The following is an 18,652-nucleotide window of genomic DNA, read 5'->3' on the forward strand; positions in this document are numbered from 1 at the left end:
ATGAGTTGCTCGATACTGAACCGTTCCTCCTGGTCTTATAATCGGAGTGATAATAGATAACGAAAATGATAGGAACAGTGCTGAGAATCTTCAAACAAAAAAATCCCGGGCAATTTAAAAAGTGCGTACTTTATGAAACACCCTATATATGACGATTGTTTTAATTTTAAATTATACTTGCTTCAAATATTCATTCTTAATGTTATAAAAATAACTTCAAAAGTAACAAAAATGGCAACATAAAATGTAGCGTAAATGTTGTTTAAGAAAATTATATTTATAATAATCACAAGTTTCTGATAGCAAATATTTGCACGTAACAGGTGTCTCTAATATTATTAAGAAAGAGAAAATTCTCATACTCTAAAAGTACGAGTACTCGTGAATGTGTCTACATATAAGTATTTAATTACATATAATATACACATACATAGATACAATAATAAAAGACGTCGGCCGGCTATTGCGCAGGACAGATGCGTAGCTTTCGGGAAACTATAAAATATGCGGAATGATTTCTACGTATACATGAGCTTTTGCTTGTTGGAAATTGTTCGTCTCAATTTTCACCTACATACATACGTATAACGTAACAAAAGAAGTTACAAAAACTCCAATATTTTAGATGGTGAATAAATGGTATACCTGCATACATAGTTGTTAATTTGTAGCGATTGCCTATTTGAGCTATAACTTAAGGGTGCAGGTTGTTATGGTGCTGCGTAGCTCACCGGAAATTTTTAGGTTATTAAAAAATATGAAGTTGATGACCGTTCAATGAGAAGTAAGTGTGATCTTTGTGCGATTTCGCTAAAATTTTGTTCCTTTTCTATTCTTAAATGAGTGGAGGTAGTGAAAACTTTTAGTTTAAAAAAATCTCCCTAAAAACAAATGGAATGTAAACATAGTACGTACCTCAAATCTTGGCAAATACAAAAGTAGTCGGATTAATGCAACTTTACCGTTACCATTACTTTCAGCGAGTTCTCTACTATCATAATTTACTCAATTTCCTCCAAATCGCTTCTGATCCAGAAAAAGTGGGTTGGTTTAGCTAATATTAGGTTAGTTTCTTAACTGCTATTTATTACTAGCTAGCCAAGTTTCTGCTGGAAAAGCGTTACTTAATCCAAAAGACTAGCAGAAGAGTTTCTGCTGGTAATATTTCTACTAGCATATAAAAGCTACTGCCATATGAACAAACGGCTGTTAAAAACAGGCGATTTGTATTGTGAAAATAAAAATTCTATTGATTAATTTTCAAATGTTGATATGATTTGATTAATACGTAAAGCAACATTTTTTTTCTTGTTAATTTCATTAGTTTCTTCTAGTTTTACTATTCTTTACTGTTTCTTCGTTTTACCTTTCTTACTTCGCTCATTGTGAGAGTAACTTGCTTTCTTGTTCATGCTGATAGATAGCAGCTACTATCAGCTATGAAACAAACCTATTATAACCTTTCCAAAATATCGGCATCTTTTGTAGGATAATCCACTAAAACACAAATAAAACAAATCAATTAATTTGGTATATGAGATTCATAAGTAAATTTTTTATTACACCATATTAATAATTAGCATGGCATAAATTGATATTAAGGATCAAAATAAAAAGGAACAGCTGATAGTCGACATACATAAACACCGTAATAATGAAATGAAAGCACTCTCGAGTGATTGAGCTTTCACGAGTGCTCTATATGAGACGAATAACAAGCATATATCTACGTACATAGCTATACTTGTACTAGCTATAAAATACGATAACTGCGAACACGAACACCACTTTAGAATGTGAACAGTAAGGATATTGACTAATTGTGACGTATACACTCATTTCTGATAAAGTAGAAAAAAGAAATAAAATAAAAAAGTGATAAAATTTGCAGAATATTGTTTGTATTGGGTGAGTAAATTATTGAGTAATACTTTTTTGTCTTATTAAAAAGTGCAATATTTGCGAAGTGCATTTCATTATGATAATACACTGATTAATACTTTTGTATTAACGAAATATAGTATACCAAGTTTATCGAAAATTTAAAAATTCAGTTCGAAAATTTGGCCATCAATCAGTCGAAAAAGTTCAAATGTTATAATTTGTATATCCATGGCATTTGACGAGTGTAGTTTTAAGAGAGACCTATAATATTGATACTTACATATTATACTCATACAAAACTTTTAATAAAGTTTAGACACTACATACAATATAAGTATGTTATATATATAACACACTTTGGTTACAAATTGTCTGTGTCTAATAAAAAATTGTATAATGCTCGCATATACATATACATACACATAAACATACTTATATGAATAGTTTATTTGTCACGTTTTCCGGTTAATAGTAAAGAGAGTTTGTCTAAAACATAAAGGTCTTAAATTTTGCAATTATATTCACATATGTAAGCATGTACATACTAAATACATAGACATATGTATTTGGGAAATATACAAGAATACAGTGCAATATGTTTTGAGTGTACAACCACCTTCTCTAAACCAATGTTGTGTATATTAACAAGAAAATATAAGTTATTTTTTTATATATGTACATACGTACACCTGAATACATACTTATTCTTACTAATATATTTAGGATTTTGAGAGAAATACATTTATTCAAAACATAGGATACACAAACAAATAATGCCGTTGCATTTGCGCATCAAAATATCTTATGTACATACATACATCGCTGAAGAGTATATATGCGGTATTTCACTTGTTGACCTAAAACTAATCGAGACAGTAATGTCCATTCGTCCGTGCAAACGATAACTTGAGTAAAAATTAAGATATTTTGTTAAAACTTGGTACATGTGGTCCTTGGCACTATAAGAAGGTTGTTATTGCAGATGAGCAGACCATTGCAAAGCTTACAAGAACCTATTAATCGAAAAACTATAAAGCACTGTAACTAAACTCCAAATTAAGACAGAAAACTGTAATTTTTGGTACAGGGAATGAAAGTATGGAAAGGCGTGTGTGGTTTTAATTTCCTACAAATATGGGTGTAACTCAGCCCCCTAATCGGTAATGTATATTTCTCAGAAACCGCTTAAGCTAAATCAACCAAACTTGCAGAGAACCAGTCTTTCGTAATGGTACTTAGCGTACCTTTAAGTTAAATCCTATATGCCAGGAACTACTCTACCATTTTCTGTCAAATTCGGCGAATAACATTAACATGGAGTTACTGGAAAAAAACTTAGTGTCAGAAATAGTGCCTCTGAGCATGGCATCTTACATCCATAAATTGTTCGGACCAAAACTGTTCAAGCCCTCAGATATCGAATGTGTTACTTGCAGTGTTTATGATTGACTTTTCACCAAAACTAACGGTCAATTTCTGAGATATATTATGGAATTTCAGAGACAATCTCGTGGACAAAATCGGATAAAGGTTTTCGAACTTCCGGGTGATTTTTTATCGGTCAATATCTAAGATATCTAAACAAAATTATGTTAACGAATAATATTGGATGTACTATATTGGACAAAATCGGATAAAGGTTTTCGAACTTCCGGGTGATTTTTTATCGGTCAATATCTAAGATATCTAAACAAAATTAAGTTAACGAATAATATTGGATGTACTATATTTTAATGCTGAAAATGTGTAAAATCGGCGGAAATTACTCCAACTCTCATATACTACATATAAGGATTGTATTATTCTAGAAGATTTTATATCGAATATGTATTCTCGAGTATACTTGAAGTATGTATTTTCGACTTTCCCCTGACTTTAAACCTTTTATGTTGGTCAAAATGCATGAAATTTTAATTAAATGAAGTGAACATGATTTCTTAAACGTAATGTGGCTTAGTGGTGAATGATATTGATCCAGACCTTGGTCTTAACTTCATATCCCTTATGATTTCTTCAGATCCCTTATTGATTTCCGATTCTCTGGTTGACCTTTTCCTGCTTTGCTGATATATCATATTGGACACGAAGCAAAATTACTATATTTGAAACTATGAAAATAAATGTTATATAATCCATTCACAATTCCGTGAAATATTAAATGTAAAGTTGAGAAAATGATCTTCCTCAAAAGTTGAAAGTTAACTTTCAAAGAACAACATTTAAATGGTCTAGGGTAAAAGTTAAACCCTGCACCAGACTAATTAAAACATATGACTTAAATTATTGTACTTAGGTAAATATTTTACTTTTGTTAAAATCTGAAAAATTCCTTTACAATGAATGCCAATAAACGTATGCATACGTACATATAATAATGTAAACTATATACAAACCATACTTGCACGTATCATACGTATGTTTGTACATTTTCCATTAGGAAGAATTCAAAGGAATTTAATTAGTGAGATTCCGGAGTAACGTCAAACGTGATGGCTAGTGGTAACTTGGTACGAGTAGAATAAAATATTAAATAGAGTAATGCGGCAACCAACAGTAATACATATAACTAAGTATGTATATATGTATGTTGATATCCAAAACATTGGTACCTTTTATTGGAATTATTAAAAACACTCTTTGTAAAATAAGATATTTTTACAACTTTATGCCTTTCATATATTATGAAGAGATAATATTCAGGTTTGTATCAAAATACTACTATAAATTGGTTTAAATAATGTTCATACCACAATCAAAAAGAACATACGTACATATTTATGTATACTACCCATAAAAGGGTATAAAAATAATTTAATTTTGATTTTGTTATATGTAGTATAGTGATTTCGGACTATGCACTTGACCTTATACCTTTTATTTATATGAATGAAATTGGTATACATCTTCTTAGTTACTATTATGACATTATATCCCTAATATAATGATTTCCAATTCTTTGGTTAACTTTTTCTTCATATACCCAATATATTTAATTTGGCTTCTTTGGTTAAGTTTATATCACATATACATACATAGGTCATTTCGGTTGGGCTCAAAGATAAAACAAGCATTATTTATTTAACGTTTTCAATCATTTGTTATTAAAGCTTCTAAGATCTTAATTCTTGAATGTAATTGTTTTTAACTTGCATTAATCAAAATTTCTCCTTGAAAAGAAAGAAAATCGATTTTTGCATAAAATATCATAGTTCAAATAAACTGATCTATTTGTAAAATTTTGATAGCGCATGTTTATTTAATTTAAACGTACGAGCTATTTAGCTACTCTAACATTGATAAGATGGAATATTGAAATTTTTCTCAAAAGTTTCCAGCTTGCCTTTCAATACCAAATTGGAGTTTAATTAAATGCTACATCTTGCTTTGTATACGATTTATAATATTTACGAAACGAAATGTAATATATTGGGTATATGTATGAAGGAAGATAAATCAAAGTAGTCAACATTAATATGAACGGAAGTAATTATATTGATTATACGAGAGTAAGGGGAACATATGGATCGATTTATTAAATTTTTAGCACCAAACCACATTATGTCTGAGATAACATGTTCACAAAAATTATAATATACAATATAGCATAAGTGGACCAAATTATATACCTTCACTTCATTTTGTTAAAATATTTTACATATTGGCCGATATATACGGTACCCTGAAGTACAAAAATTTTTATATTCAGTTATTTTACCATTTTATATTATACAAAGCGATATTTTCGCTTTTATATTTTATATCATTTATATTTCGGTATCTGGGGCTTGAAAAGGTATAATACATAGAGAAAGGCTGAAGGTAATCATATTCAGTGGAGGCGCTATTATATTAAATTTAATGCCTCTGACGTTTTCGTGATAGAGTTATCGCATCTTTAAGAGTTTGGAATATAGCCATTGTTCAGGGGAAAGGGAGCTGAGCGAGGTTATTATATGATTTCATAATTTATCACTCTGTTTCATAAAAGTCTGTAATGAATTGTTTCCACTAAATCTATTTGATACAGCTGTTATATTTTACGGGATATGTAGATTTAATCTTTAAAGGGCTTGTTTTTATATCACATATGTATGCTCTCAATTAGTTAAATATACAACCTGTCCCCTGGGAAAAAATCGATATAGAAAATATATTATTTTCGTGCATGAGACTACTCCGGTTTCATATGCTTCTTGATGAACACAATACGACTATATGCTACAGCACGCAGTTATGCGAGGAAAACAGATTTAGTTGTGACGACAAATGTTGGGTGCTTCTTGGGGAATCCTCTATACTAGCGATTGGTATTTTGACTTCGATCAAAATCAACTTCTTTTAAGGAAAACTTTTTTATTTGACAAGATATGTATTTTCACTTCATTTGGCATAATTTATTGTATTTTCCAAGCCAACGCTATAATTTTCGAATATATTGCTCAGATCAGACCACCATACATGACAGACATATGCTGTTGTCATTCAAACTGAGCGATAAAAATCAAGTTCTTGTACGGAAAACTTTTTTATTTGACAAATGAACTTCACGAATCTGCTATATCTGCCCTTCAAACTGAAAGATAAAGATATTCATAAAAAGGTGCGCAAACTAAGGTGATGTGGAGGCACTGACTTCTAAAAAAAATTTTAATACAGAACGGAAATATTTTCATAAAATTGTATGTATAACCTTATATTTATCATGATTTAAATGCTAAATGTGGACTGCGTAATACGTTACAAAATTAAGCAAAAACAAGTAAGGAAGGCCTAAGATGGAGTGTAACCGAATATTTTATACTCTTGCAACTCGCCAGGATCAAAGGCGGCGAAATACCTTTGTGCATAAGATCTGTTAGAATAACGCAAATCATTATACTAGTATATGGGAGTTTGGGTAAGTAGTGGACCAATTTCACATATTTTCGGCACTAAACTACAGTATTGTATATCCAATATTATACATACGGATACATTGATTAGTTCTTGATTAGGATACTGGAAAGTTAAAGAGTCAGAAGGATTTTAAAATTGCGTTATATGGGAAGTAAGCGTGGTAGTAGCCCGACTTCGCTCATTTTCGTATTGTGGCATAAGGATGTCTAGATAATGTTACCTACCGTATTTGATCCTTGAGGTAGTTAGTTATAAATTTATTGCGCTTTTAGTAGTTTTTAACAAAACCGTTATATGGCGAGTGGGCTTGTCTTGAAATCCTGATTATTGATATATATATAACTTCATATCTATCTCGATTAGTTTTAGGTGATACAAACAACAGTTAGTGAACAAAACTATTATACTCTGTAGCAACACGTTACTAGAGTATATTAAAAGTAAAAACATGAACTGTGTACACATTATCTGTTAATATAAATTTTACATACCATCCTCTAATTGCAGGTATTCAACAAGACTTTAATAGCTCTCAGAAATAAGTACCGAATTAAGCAAAGAATTGCATTCAGCATGAATCTTGCTAATTATTTTATTATTTTAATACAACTATTTTGTGTGGCAAGTGCTTCATTGGTTCAGCGGTCACCCTATTCCTTACAGGGAGCTGTGGACGAGTTACATCATCGGGATGTTGGAAAATATCCATTAAATTCACCACCTTCACAACAATACTACTTTAATGGTGCTTTCAACACTGGTACCGAACAAGATTACTGGAATGATGGTAATTAAAGGCCTTACCAAATAAATAGTAAACTAAAAAATTGAATTTAGAGTTTTTCAACAAACATATTTTATGGATATTTGTGTGATTAAAGAGAGTAAATCTAACTAAATCACCTTTTATTTAGTGCAATGCAATATAATATATCGAATATATTCATAAGTTTTGATACAAACGCTGCAGTGATCACTTTTGATTACCTTGATGAAAACATTTGTTTATCCGGTTTTTTAATATCACTATATTTTTTATTATATGAGTATGAGACGTAGCATATGTATTTAATTTACAATATAAGCTAATATATATAAAATAATATAAGTTTATAAATATATGAGAAACTAGAGTATTAGAAAAGCTTCCATGTTGATTATTGCAAATGTTAGATGATGAGCTTGCCACCGCCATTTTAAAATGAAATTCCATAACTCATAAAAATGTTTGTACTTTAATCCTGCCTTCTTCTCATTATATTTTACAATAGTAGACTTTAACAATATAAACAAATATATGTGAAGTGTAAAAAAAATGGTGAGCGAATAGCAATATTTAGTTTTATCCCATATATATCGAGTGATATGAGTAAGGTGGGTGAGTTACGACTAATATATTTCGGTTTGGCACAAAAAATCGGTCTACATGTTGTCCTACCCTTCTATAACGAATTTACTGATTTCCGCCTATTGATTTAAAACCGTCAGCAAGATAACGTAAAGACTTTAGGTGTGTACGTTGTATCTACAATGCTTTTAATTGGCACAATCTGCCTACATCATTTCTATACTACTACCGAATTTATTATAACTTATCACTGATTTCTGACGCCATATACGAGTATTTCAACCAGAGAACTTAGAAGAACTTAGTTTCAACTTCATAGATTTTGCAGATAACAGATATGTTTTACAATCTGTTCGTATGATTCGTACGCTCTTAGCCCTGAATTTTCTTATTTATATCGTAATGAAACATGATATTTACTTATTTACATATTCAATTTATCCTCTATATAACATCGAAATTGTCAGTAGGCATGAATTGAATAAGATTCTTGCCAATTATTTGGAACATGAAAATCCCAATAACGGTCCTGACGATGTCGGTAAAAATTGGTAAAATATTTCATTCCTTCCTTCAACAACAATATGATGAATGTATTGAATTCTGCTATCGTGGTTGGCTTTAAGCTATGTGCATATATATTTTATATTGATGATATTAAGAGGGGTATTACATTAATTTTAAACATGTCAAACATTGCTCAATTGAAATACATCTACATGTTTTACTTTGTAGAAAGTTTTGCGGATTAGGAATATTTTTAGATCAGGTAACAAAATGATATGTTTCAGACTAGGAACCTACCTCTAAGTTTAGTAATAATTTAAACTTATGCGAAACAAGTAAGGATGGGCTAAGCTTGGGTACAGTCGAATATTATATTCTTTCAGAAATTAAAAAATATTTTTGTTGTTCTTCACTAATTTAATATTACACTAGCAATTTTTCGCTTTCAAATATTTCAATTAAGTATTAAATCTTATTATTATTGATTAGTAAATTTATCATATCATCCTATACATACAATCTAGTGTATATATTGAGAGAAGATTTAATGAATGTATTAAAAATTTCAGACTTTCAACCCACTTCGGTATTTCGAGAACGTGAGGTTCAAAAGACTCCTGCAAGCATTACAGTTCCTGAGCGTTCTGAATTAACAAAAGAGTTCTTACGTGATATCGAAGATGCCCAAGAACTTGAACGCGAAGATCGCTTTAAAGAAGCATTGCGTAATCTATGGGAGAAATATCAACAGCAGGAGAATGATATTGAAGACAATAGCCTCGAAGAAAAAAAACGCATCCGAATGCCTCCCTTCTACATGCTAATGCAAAAGAAGCGCTCATATCCTGTACTTCCATGGTTACCCTATTCAGAACGTAAGAAACGTTATCCAGTCGCGAAACGTTCAACTAAAACGTCGTACAGTGAAAATATGAATTTGGGGAAAACTGATGAGAAGGTGGCCAAAGAGTTGAGCGAATTGTTTGGATCTTCTTCGTCTGCAGCAAGCGACGAAAAAAAGAAACGTTCCACTGATGAACAAACACAAACTTCTATCAATGATTCTCTTAAAGTGCCAACTATTAGAAATGGTACGCTATTGGTGGTTCCGTCTAAAAATGAAAATGTAACGGTATTGTTAGACGAACACAGCCTTCATCATCACAGTTATGAAAATAGTCACGATAGTCCCCATGTTGGCCATACACAAAAAGAACACAAGCACCGAAAACGCAGCGATCGTCATGGCTCTCATGAGAGTCATGAAGAGGAAGAGGGAAGCACTGAATCTGAAGAGCGAGGAGAGGAAGAAGGTGAAGAGGATGACGAAGAAGGTGAGATCTTTCCAAATTTGAAATGATACTTTAATAATAAAGAAACCTTTAACATGCTCTAAATTCGACCTATGATAGAATTCGAAGAAGAAGACCTAGAAAACCGTAAGAAAAAGCGAGATTTAAATATCGCAAAGAAATTTCTTCGAAATGACCCTTTTCCATCAGCACGCATAACTAATCCGAGGCAAAAAAAATCCATAGACTGGTCAACATATTTTGGGATAGATCGCAAAAAGAAATATACTAAGGGTCCAAAGTAAGAAAAAATAATGATTAGTATTTTTATATTTTTTTAAGTCGATGAAACAAAACACTACTAAACCACCAAACAATTTTGGTAACGAATGGTAATATTAGGTTAGTAATATAATATTTACATGAATCCTATTTACACCACCACAATAAAATGTATAGGGAAAAATAAACCTACCAAAGGCTCAGATCAACGTTTAAATTTGAATGGATTTGCAGAAGAAATTTTAATCCATTTTCTATACACAAAAATTTAAAATAGAAACCATAGAGTTAAATAAACGTTTCACTTTAATTAAGATTGCTCATCTTAGATTATTTATAATTAAAACAAATTGAAAACCTTTTGATTTGTAAGCTTGTAACATTATCTCATTTTCCTCCCGTTCCTAGTTTTTAAAATTAAGACCCCATAATAACAATTTTTTTGAGTTAAGTGTTTCTATGTATTCTAGTGAGGAGGAAGATGATAAAAAGGAACAGGAAAAGAGAAAACGTGAATTAAATATTAAAGAAATAAAAAATATGGATAGAAAATTACAATCGATTGAAGACTTCATCATCGATGAAACCATAAAATATACAGGAGCACATGAAGGTTAGCTGGGCGGAAGGCAACATATTTTATATAAATCGATATAATTTTCTGTTGTTATAGGTATAGCAAATCCTGATGAAATAAGGCGATTGAAGGACCATGTGCTTTCACGCTTAGCTACAGCATACAGTTTAGAAAAAATGCGCCGTGCTTTGGAAAAAATGAGAAAATATGTTGAAGCTGATGATCATTTACAGCGCAATCTCATCGAACCGGACGATAGTAGTGAAAATGGATTAGAAAAAAGATTATCTGTGAAGAAGGAACAGGCGACTGAACCAGATATAGAAAATAATAGGTAAATTCATATAAAAAAATCACCAGAGATAATAGAATATATATATGGATATACTTCATATTATAACAGTTTATCCTCGGAAAATGATATAACAAAGGAGATTAACGTGAAACCAATGGCAGATAAGACCGACTTAAAAAGTCGTGATATTTCGAAAAATTTAAGAAAACTTAAGAAGAAATTTAATGGTTATGTCCGTTATCCGGAGTTACCCAACAACTTTAGTGATAACGACAAGGATGTCGGTGTTGGACTTTATGAGACGTTAAATGATGCATATTTGGGCAATAAAAACTACGTGATTGGCTCGAATCAGTGTCCTTTAATTGAAGCAATGGCAGAACGTTGTAGTGGTGTAGAACTTCTAAGTGGGGATACCAATCAAGACCTCTTACCTATTTGTGGAGTACACCAGATCTGTTATTTATGTGTAAGATTCAGCAAACAATAAATAAATTAATTAGGCATTGTTAACGGTTATTTTATAGGGAACTTCGCAAATAGCTTGCGATTATCACTATTTGGCCGAGGTCGATTCCGTTTGTGGTAACAACAATGATTGTCAAGTGGCGGCTCGTTCAATATTGATGATATTGCGTGGCAGTCAAAGCCAGCAACTTGGACCAAAAGAATGTATGAAGAATTCGTGTTTACGCAGTGCCATGCGAGAGATTGGTTTGTAGATCCTCAACGGTAAACCTTATTAAAAATATAAACGTAAAATCAATATGATGTATTCATCACTATTGGAAGTACATACATATACAACTAGTGAGAACTATAAAAAATAAAAATATATTTTGAAGTATGGTATAGTTGCATAAACCAAACGTAATACCTGTTATGAATTTTGTCGTTGAATCTACTAATTTTCAGGTTTGATTGCATACATACGTATGCACATATGTAGAAATACATAAGCATGTATCATGTATACAAATATGCATACATAAAACAAATTTATAGTCAAAATATAAATAAATATATGGATCGTGGAATTTTTCTTTAAATAGACATATTTACAAATATTTTTATGGTATGTATTTTTTTTAATTAAAATAAAATTTATTATGTTTAAATAAAGTATCCATATGTATATATGAGGTTGGGATAACAATATAATTGAAAGTAAAATTATAAATATTAAATGTGTAATTTGAACTTATAAATATACCTGTATAATTATAAACTTAACTAGTTATTTATTTCATCTATTTTATGTACATATATGTTCACGTGTCCTCAATTCAATAATTTAACTGTGGAGAATTAAAAAAAAAATCTGTTACCTCGCAATAGAGTTGAATTAAATATTGCGATACGTCTGAAAACTTTTAAATAGAGAATAGAAATGACAGAAGAATACATTGTTCCGAGAAGTTAAGGACCGATTTTATTTATTTATTATTTTTTAAATACTACTAAGGCTATTACATATTTTTTAAGTTGCGTTAATGGGATAACAAAGGAATACTGAGACCCAAATAGTATTTCAAGAAGTCTGAAAAACTTTATTACTTACTCCTGTCATTATTCGAAATGATAACCTATTGCTTTCACACAAGCTCTCAAACGATTCGGCCATTAAAGCAAGCTTCTATTGGTATTGACGACGCTGCTCAAACCAAAGATTTTTTGAGACTCTCCAAATTTCTGTGGGATATTTGACAGGCCCTGTTCTCGAACTATGTCCCCAAACTGTAGCTACAGGATTCAAAATGGACTTTCAGACGACCAATTATCTGCAGCTATGAAACCAAGAATATTGGTATTTGCCTTGTGTGCTGGAGCAGAATTTTGCTGGAAAATCCAATGCTAAATACGGAAGTGATTAGTAAATATATATGTATGAGTAGACACTAAATATAAATTATAACAAAAAAATAACGGCACTTTTTTCTGCGAATTTCTCCTCACTGTATGCATTTGAACTTTGTAAGAGAATTTATAGCAAGGCTAAATACATACAAATTTTGCATACGAGTATCAAATCAATGTGCGGTATACGTCCAAATGGTTAAAATATTGAGCTTATTATCGGTATCTAGTAGTTTATGCTATAGCTAACATGCTCAGCTAGTTCAACAAGATATCTTCTTTAAATTCAATTGAATCTTTCTTTTTTCACTCAAATATTCAAGAACGATTTGTCCAATACTCCACTCCACTCTGTATCAACTTTTCCGGCTATCTAAAATTATTTCAATTATTTAGAATTAACAAACAAGTAAACAGCTAAAATATCAATATTGGATCTGGATATATGTAGGCACATTAAAAAATAATTAATTGAGTATTTTTCAAAATTTCGAATCTAACGGCTAAGAATGAAAAATCAAATAAAATCGTAACTTATATTTTTCAAAGGGGAGCTGGCAGAATCAGCGAAGTACTTAGTAGTATTTATAATTTACTTAATAATAATATTTTATAACGTGTGCAAATAGATATATGTATTATCAAACTTGAAATCAATAAATAGACTGTGATCACTAAAACAAACAATTTATTGAAAATAACCTCAAAATTGCAAAAGGTTGAGTTTGCATTTTGCAGAAGATAACATAATCAATAATTTAAATAGCAAGCATTTAAACAACGCATGAGCAAGTGTTTTGAACTTCAATTAAAAAAATTGTATATTACATTTAGCAATTATTGCTAATTTGTGTACACCACATACACAACAACATCAAGTTCGATGTACGCTTTTGTATGAGTACGTTCACATAAAAAGTTTTCGACGCGAAGCCAAGCAAAATGTTGGGAAACTCTCATCTTAATACGCTTTGCCAAACACCAGTCGTCATTTTTTTTAGAGAAAAATACTGAAATTAAAGTTCATTGTGGTGTACCCTTTGTTTTCTGTGTATAAAAATCTGAATTGCTAACAATATTGCCAATGGAGGCGGCACATTGCTAATGTTTAGCAATAAATATATTTCATGCCATACATTGTGCCAGTTCATACACAGACCCTCTTGTAAGCCAAACAGGTTTATTGTGGGCGAGGGGACGACGAGGAAAGAGGAAGGGACCATGCCACTCGTGCTCGGGTAGCACGCTTTGGGTTCTTGTTCGTAACAGCTCGTGGTACCCTTTTCAGCATTCCTTTTCATTTTCAGATTTTTTTCATGTTTTCAAATGTATATATACCATTCGTTCGGAAATTTGAATTGTTTTATTTGTTTTTTTTTATGTATTATGCAAATTGTGAATAAGGAGAAAATTAAGATACTCAAAAATATTCAATTTAAATTTTTAATAACATATAGCGGTATTAAATGTAATAATATACGAGTATACATAAAATAATTCAAATAAAAATGGTAACTTTACTTTTTTATATTTACATAAAATATTAAGATGCTTTCATATTTATTTCTTTTAACCGCAAAAGATTTAGTTCGAATATCATTTTATTTAAAACAAGAATTCCCAGGAAATCCCCAATTTAATGCATGATGCCATCAAAGATGAAACGCCAATGTTTTATGTTTTGTTGCATAAACAGCAATTTAGCAAAGTAATATTTCAAACATAAATTTTAACAAAACATGGAAAATAGTAATTAAATACATATTCGTACACATATTATGTATGGTTAATATGTTAATGATAATTGTGTGTAAAAATTATTGCTCATTTTAAATTTTTAATTGGTATATAAACTCTACTAATTATTTAAATTTTAAAATTTTAAATCTTAGGTTATGTTAGGTTAGTCTGGTAGGCAACTGAGCCACGCATAGACCAGTTTTGGTTCTTTGCGATATCAGAAGGAGTTCAGTCACGAGGTCCATGAGGAGTAGTCATCCTTTAGGATGCCTGCGCTTGACGCGAACTTCAGTAGACTCTGTGGCCTCAAAATCGATACTTCTTCCAGTGTCTCATACCGTATGGCCCCGAATTCTCGTTTCCTTGGTGCCTTTTCTGCATGGAACCTTCAGTCACCTTCTCAGGAGAGCGCAGAAGCTCTTCTTCTTTTTCTGTGTTGATGCTCACAGCGATTTATTGCTCCGAGGCTTCGTGGACTGTGGCACAGTGGGCTGTAGAGCTAGCTTGGCGGTAGTACTACAACCACGGCAACCTGCTCCCGTTTCAGTGGAGGTGTGGTAGAGGCGACACAGCTTGTCGAATCACTCTGTGCGCCGGTGGTAGCAGACTCGTCTCCCACTGACGTTAGGGCTAATATACCAGCCCACTTCGTTTCGTATCCACAATATAAAATCGCAATGCCATGAATAGGTAATTCAAATTTTTTAAATAATAAAGTACAAAAATCAAATAATAAATCCATTGAATATCAAAATGGCGGAAAGTAAACACATGTGTGAAAGTTGTGCTAAACTAATCAGAGCGAATTCTAGTTGTATTGGTTGCTGTGACTGTAAAAATTGGTATCACAAAATGAGTAGTAAGTTAAGTGACTCGGAGTTTAATGTTCACCTAGCTGAGTTCCGGAAGGCTCAACTAGCTGGAAATGTGCTGACTGTGTTTTTGAGGTTAGCATTATAGTAGGTGACGCTGAGTTTGATGAGGACACTAATTCACACGCAATGTCCATCAACAAGAATGGTCTCGAGAAAATTCTTGCCAAATACTTATCTCCTTTTACAAAACAAATGAAGAATATTGAACAGAGTATCACAGGTATCCGTACTGACCTAAATAAATATTTTGAGCAAAACAAAAGCTTTGCCCAGCAGCAAAATAAATTTGATAAGAGATTGACAGATGTTGAAAATAAACTTACATCTCTTAAAAACTTCCCTGATGATCCTAATAGTGTTATCTCTGAAATAAAAGAGCGTAATAAGCGACAATCCCAGGTAGTGCTACTCAACGTCCCGGAATCTGTAAAACCAGTTGGCACCGACCGTCGCCAAGACGAAATTGATAAAATTGCAGCGATAATACCTCAAGAACTGTCAGACATCATCCCCAGCATCAATCTACGACGTCTTGGTAAACCTACCCAAGGTAAAACTTGTCCAGTCCTACTCTACGCACCTACTGGCACAGCTGCAAGAACAACCTGAAGTCGAAACCAACTGATAACTCAGATATCAAATTTAAGCCTAGTTTAACGTAGGCTCAGCAACTCCACTTGAATACTCCCCGTGCAGAACTAGATCAAATCACCCAAAGTGGTATTACTAATAAAACCATAAAATATATGATGGCATTGTCAATAAACCAAATTTTCGTCCATCAAGAGACAAAAATAAAAATAAAGAAAACTAAGTAAAATATTTATTACCAAAACATTAGAGGTTTAAGAACTAAACTTAAACACTTCTTAACCTCATCAGACTGCTGCAGAAGTGATATAATTTGCATAAGTGAAACTTGGTTAAATGTATCCTTCTCCTCTGGGAAAGTTATAGACAATACCTTCACGCTTTTCTGGAAGGATAGAAATAAACTAACTAGTGAGCGTAAACGCGGTGGTGGTGTGTTAATAGGAGTAAAAAAATACATCGCAACTGAACTAATCGAACATAGTGAAGATGCAATTGAGCAGTTATTTATTGAAGTAAAATGTACTAACAGCGACCTCATAGTCGGGTGCACCTATCTACCGCCTCTATCGCCACTTGATTCCTATATTAGCTATACAAATACAATATCTTTCTTAAAATATAAGTATCCTAATTGTAAGTTACTCTCGCTTGGTGATTTCAATTTGTCCAACAGTTATCCTCAAGCCAGTTGCGAAAATCTATTGTATAACGAAATATATCTGGTTAATTGTCAACAATTTAATTCAAACTACAACAGCAATAACAAAACTGTTGATCTTTGTTTTAGCGATACTAATGTTATAGTCAGCAGAGCAGACCCACTCACCAATGAAGACTATCATCATCCAGCATTCGAAATACATGCTGATATCCAAGCTAATCTCAAGAAAAATACTTCTCTCAAACTGATATTCAACAGACTATATTGGGTTGAATGAATTTTTTATGTCCAGCAACTGGATAGAATTATATCAAATTACAGCCTTGGATGATAAAGTTAACTGGTTTTACGACAAATTAAATCAGGGGTTCGAGCTATACGTACCTACTCGCTACAAAAAGTCTAATAATTTTCCCACGTGGTTTTCAAATGAATTGATTTTATAAATTAATCAAAGAAAAAAAGCAGCACACTCTAGATATAACAAAATTTAATCTCGTTATAACTACAGCGTTTTTCGCAGACTTCGAAGTGAGTGTAAAAACATTAATGAAGTGTTAAAAGTCTACTTAACTAAAACTGAACATATGATAAAATATAATTTGAAGCTTCTACAAGAACAGAAGAAAAAGTGACACTGACATCCAATCTACAGGTAACTGGAACGACGTTACTGCTGACAACGGACAGAAAGTCATCGATTTGTTTCCCTCCTTCTTCAAAAGCACTTATCTTCACGACATCAACAACAACCAGACTTCAACAAGTCCTCGTCGTACCTCAAGGCAGAACGAAAATCTTTCTGAATTAATGTATCATACGATGACGTGTACAAACAGGAAACTAGATTCTAGGAGCCGGTCCTGATAAACTGCCCAATTTGTTCTTGAGAAACTGCGCAGCTGGACACGCAGAGCCGATTGCACATCTATTAAGTGCGTCATTGGAATCAGGCATGTTTCCATCAGCATGGAAGATCTCATTTATTATTCCTATACATAAGTCCGGATACAGATGTGATGTATCCAACTACAGGCAAATTTCGATCGATCCATCACTACTAATCTCTACTTATATACTACCTACATTCTGGATGCAATGAACCATGGTCTCAGTACCCACACTATCTACACTGACTTCACCAAAGCCTTTGACACAGTAGACCACGAGACGTTAATTAATAAACTAAATTGGTACGGAGTTAGAGGTAAAGCTTTAGACTGGATACGGTTTATCTATCAGGTAGAAGCCTACAGGTCCGGTTATATCTCAAGTGAGTATGAAGTAACGTCTGGTGTTCCACAAGGCTCTCACCTAGGACAAATTGTCTTTATTATATTTATTAATGATATTGGTGATAATTTCAGTTCTGAATATCTTATGTATGCAGACGATCTAAAAGATATGGACAGTCTCCAGCGTGATATTGATGTACTTAACAATTGGTGCAATTTAAATAAATTAAAACTAAATAAAAGTAAATGTGTTACACTTAGCCTCTATCGTTCACACTCTCAGCATCTACCAGCATACAGCCTTGGTCTACACCACCTAACAGGGGTTTCTTCTGTGAATGACCTAGGCGTGATGGTCGATATAAGCTCATCTTTATTGAGCATATAAGCAAAACAACATCAAAAGCTTTTAAAACGCTTGGATTTATACTAAGAACAGGTAGAGAGTTAAGCGATGTACATACAATTCTATACCTTTTCAACTCCCTCGTTCGTCCTACCCTGGAATACTGCAGCATCATATGATCACCTTACACCAGGGTACTAGTCGACAGGCTGGAAAAAATTCAAAGAAAATTCTGTAAACTTATTACATTCTACATGTACACC

At 32.3% G+C, this 18,652-nt stretch overlaps 1 protein-coding gene and 1 long non-coding RNA gene across 5 annotated transcripts; one reads left to right on the top strand and one right to left on the bottom strand.

Moving 5' to 3' along the window:
• Window positions 1-256: 256 nt before the first annotated feature.
• On the bottom strand, window positions 257-1,224 carry LOC106622305 (uncharacterized). Its single transcript, XR_001330947.3, has 3 exons — window positions 916-1,224; window positions 646-829; window positions 257-570 (listed from the first exon to the last, which is right to left on the bottom strand). It is a non-coding gene; the product is annotated as an uncharacterized lncRNA (long non-coding RNA).
• A 555-nt stretch (window positions 1,225-1,779) lies between these two features.
• On the top strand, window positions 1,780-12,309 carry LOC106618047 (DNA ligase 1). 4 transcript variants are annotated; one of them, XM_036367670.2, is made up of 9 exons: window positions 6,346-6,563; window positions 6,635-6,781; window positions 7,288-7,567; window positions 9,205-9,969; window positions 10,048-10,228; window positions 10,662-10,822; window positions 10,883-11,120; window positions 11,190-11,550; window positions 11,609-12,309. In XM_036367670.2, exons 2-9 carry the CDS (start codon window positions 6,770-6,772, stop codon window positions 11,801-11,803), a joined length of 2,193 nt encoding a protein of 730 aa, XP_036223563.2. In that variant the 5' UTR covers window positions 6,346-6,563; window positions 6,635-6,769; the 3' UTR covers window positions 11,804-12,309. The 4 variants fall into 4 exon arrangements, with proteins under 4 accessions (XP_036223564.2, XP_036223563.2, XP_069964924.1 ...); XM_036367671.2 differs by lacking the exons at window positions 6,346-6,563; window positions 6,635-6,781 and adding an exon at window positions 1,780-1,908; XM_070108823.1 differs by having other exon boundaries at window positions 6,346-6,781.
• Window positions 12,310-18,652: the final 6,343 nt, after the last annotated feature.

Source organism: Bactrocera oleae, chromosome 4 (genome assembly GCF_042242935.1).
Source record: "Bactrocera oleae isolate idBacOlea1 chromosome 4, idBacOlea1, whole genome shotgun sequence".
NCBI classification, from domain to species: domain Eukaryota; kingdom Metazoa; phylum Arthropoda; class Insecta; order Diptera; family Tephritidae; genus Bactrocera; species Bactrocera oleae.

Bases quoted from the DNA above. Each gene is read 5' to 3' on its own strand.
- LOC106618047 (XM_070108823.1), top strand. The intron at 7,568-9,204 runs GTAATTAAAGGC...TAAAAATTTCAG, and splicing joins ACAAGATTACTGGAATGATG to ACTTTCAACCCACTTCGGTA. The intron at 11,121-11,189 runs GTAAATTCATAT...ATATTATAACAG, and splicing joins CCAGATATAGAAAATAATAG to TTTATCCTCGGAAAATGATA.